A 1,964-nucleotide genomic window follows, 5' to 3' on the forward strand; every position below is an offset into this window, starting at 1 on the left:
TATTTTACCAGAAATGATCATTCTAAAAGCTGATCGAAACCAGCTGTAAAAGAAAGCATAGACCAATGGATTGAGCATTGAATTTGACCATCCAAGCCACTTAAATGCTTCAATCACAGCAGCTGGTATTGTGTAATTACTCAAAGGGTTAAAAAGTCGCACAAAGAGTAAAAGGAGTCCAACAGATGAGGAAAACTCCCATTACAATAGCCAGAGTTTTGGTGGCCTTTCTCTCCTTCTTAATTTCAGATTTTGTGCTCTGACAGGTTGTGTTGTGGATGCTGCGTGCCTGTCTCTGTGCCACCATCAGAATCTTTAAGTAGATAGTGACCATTACAATAGCTGGGAAATAAAACCCAAAAACAACTGCCATAACTGCTGAACTTAAATTCTGAAATAAAACACACCTGTTAGATTGTCCTTTGTTCACTCCCAAAAATGTCATGCTAATTGCGTTTACAGCAGGAACAGTCCAGCTCACCAGGATCATGATCACAATTACACGGACATTTATTTTAGTTCTGTACCTCAGAGGCTGACACACTGCATAATATCTGTCAACAGCAATAGAACACAAGTTTAAAATAGAAGATGTGCACAGAAAGAGATCAAAGCTGCCTCGTATCTTGCAGAGTAAATCTTCAAGATACCAACAAGAGCTCAAAGCCAGTACCCCGCTAAAAGGCAAAACTGTAAGCCCAACAAGCAGGTCAGCTACAGCGAGAGACAGGATGAGGTAGTTTGTAGGAGTGTGGAGCTGTTTGAAGTAAATGATGGAGGTTATTAAAAGAAGGTTTCCACACATTATAAGAACTGATAAAGAGCCAATAAAAATACATAACAAGTATGTGCTGGTGGTGAGTGCACTCCTACCAGATACATTTTCTGATTGATTACAGAAATGTTTGTCCTCAAAAACATCATCAGACCTGTTGACAAAGAATTCAGGTTCCATTAAATCATTTTGTTGTCTATTCTGTCTGTAAGAGAGCCTTTCAGTTAATATTAATGCTCTGTATGTTTCATACCATACCTATCAATCCTGGTTAGTGCATCTGTACTGATGGTAGTCCTTGCTCTCTGTTCCACTGAGCAGTATATTTGGTTATTATTCTGGGCTCACTAGCCTATCGTAGTGAAGATCACTGTCAAGGGAGCCTCTTAAAGGGATATATGTTTAATTTAGTATTCCAGTGTTGTAGAGTTAAAAAGGTCACAAGCAACAGATTAAAAGTAAGAAACCAAAGCAGCAGAGGCCAAGATAGCCACACTTTTAGTTCTTTGTATGGGTCAAGTGCTAAAAATCTGGATCTTAAAAATATTGCCTGACTCAAGCCCAAGCAAAAACAACCCTGGTAACGTCAAAGATCTAACACCTCCCCCAGAATTTCCTATTGCATTAAAATCAGAATTCTAATAAAAAAATACTTAATTGATGATTTATTACAATATCTAACAGTATATATAGAAATAGAAAATAGAAATGTATATATTGATAAATATATATATAAAAATAATATAATATAAAATAATAATATATTTATATAATAAGAGTAAATATAATATATGACAATAAAGATGGAAGTAATTGTGTGCTACAGTATATTAGCAACATCAGTGTAATAAATTAAAGTGAGTACTGATAATGTTAATAATAAGTACTAATAATGTTGATATGTTGACATCCTTAAAAGACTGCAGTATTAGTCAGAGTTCTGCACACTAACCATGGTATTGAGTGTCTGACACTCTGAGGGAAGAGTTCAAGGCAGGAATGACTTGGTGTGGCGCTCTGTGGTGCATCTCAGTGGAATGAGTCTTACACTGAAAGGACTCCTGTGTTTGACCAGTTCATTGTGGAGTGGGTGGGAGACATGTCCAGGATGGAATGTAGCCGGGACAGCATCCTCCTCTCTGACACTGCTGTCAAAGAGTCCAGCTCTACCCCCACAGCATCACTAGCC

At 37.5% G+C, this 1,964-nt stretch overlaps 1 protein-coding gene across 1 annotated transcript; it reads right to left on the reverse strand.

The window, feature by feature from the left end:
• Nucleotides 1-60: 60 nt before the first annotated feature.
• On the reverse strand, nucleotides 61-978 carry LOC127359915 (trace amine-associated receptor 1-like). The gene has a single exon (XM_051394234.1). It carries the CDS (start codon nucleotides 953-955, stop codon nucleotides 149-151), a length of 807 nt encoding a protein of 268 aa, XP_051250194.1. The 5' UTR covers nucleotides 956-978; the 3' UTR covers nucleotides 61-148.
• Nucleotides 979-1,964: the final 986 nt, after the last annotated feature.

The sequence above is a fragment of the Dicentrarchus labrax genome, unplaced genomic scaffold (genome assembly GCF_905237075.1).
Source record: "Dicentrarchus labrax unplaced genomic scaffold, dlabrax2021, whole genome shotgun sequence".
Taxonomy (NCBI): domain Eukaryota; kingdom Metazoa; phylum Chordata; class Actinopteri; family Moronidae; genus Dicentrarchus; species Dicentrarchus labrax.

Bases quoted from the DNA above. Each gene is read 5' to 3' on its own strand.
- LOC127359915 (XM_051394234.1), bottom strand. From the start codon at position 955: ATGGAACCTGAATTCTTTGTCAACAGGTCTGATGATGTTTTTGAGGAC.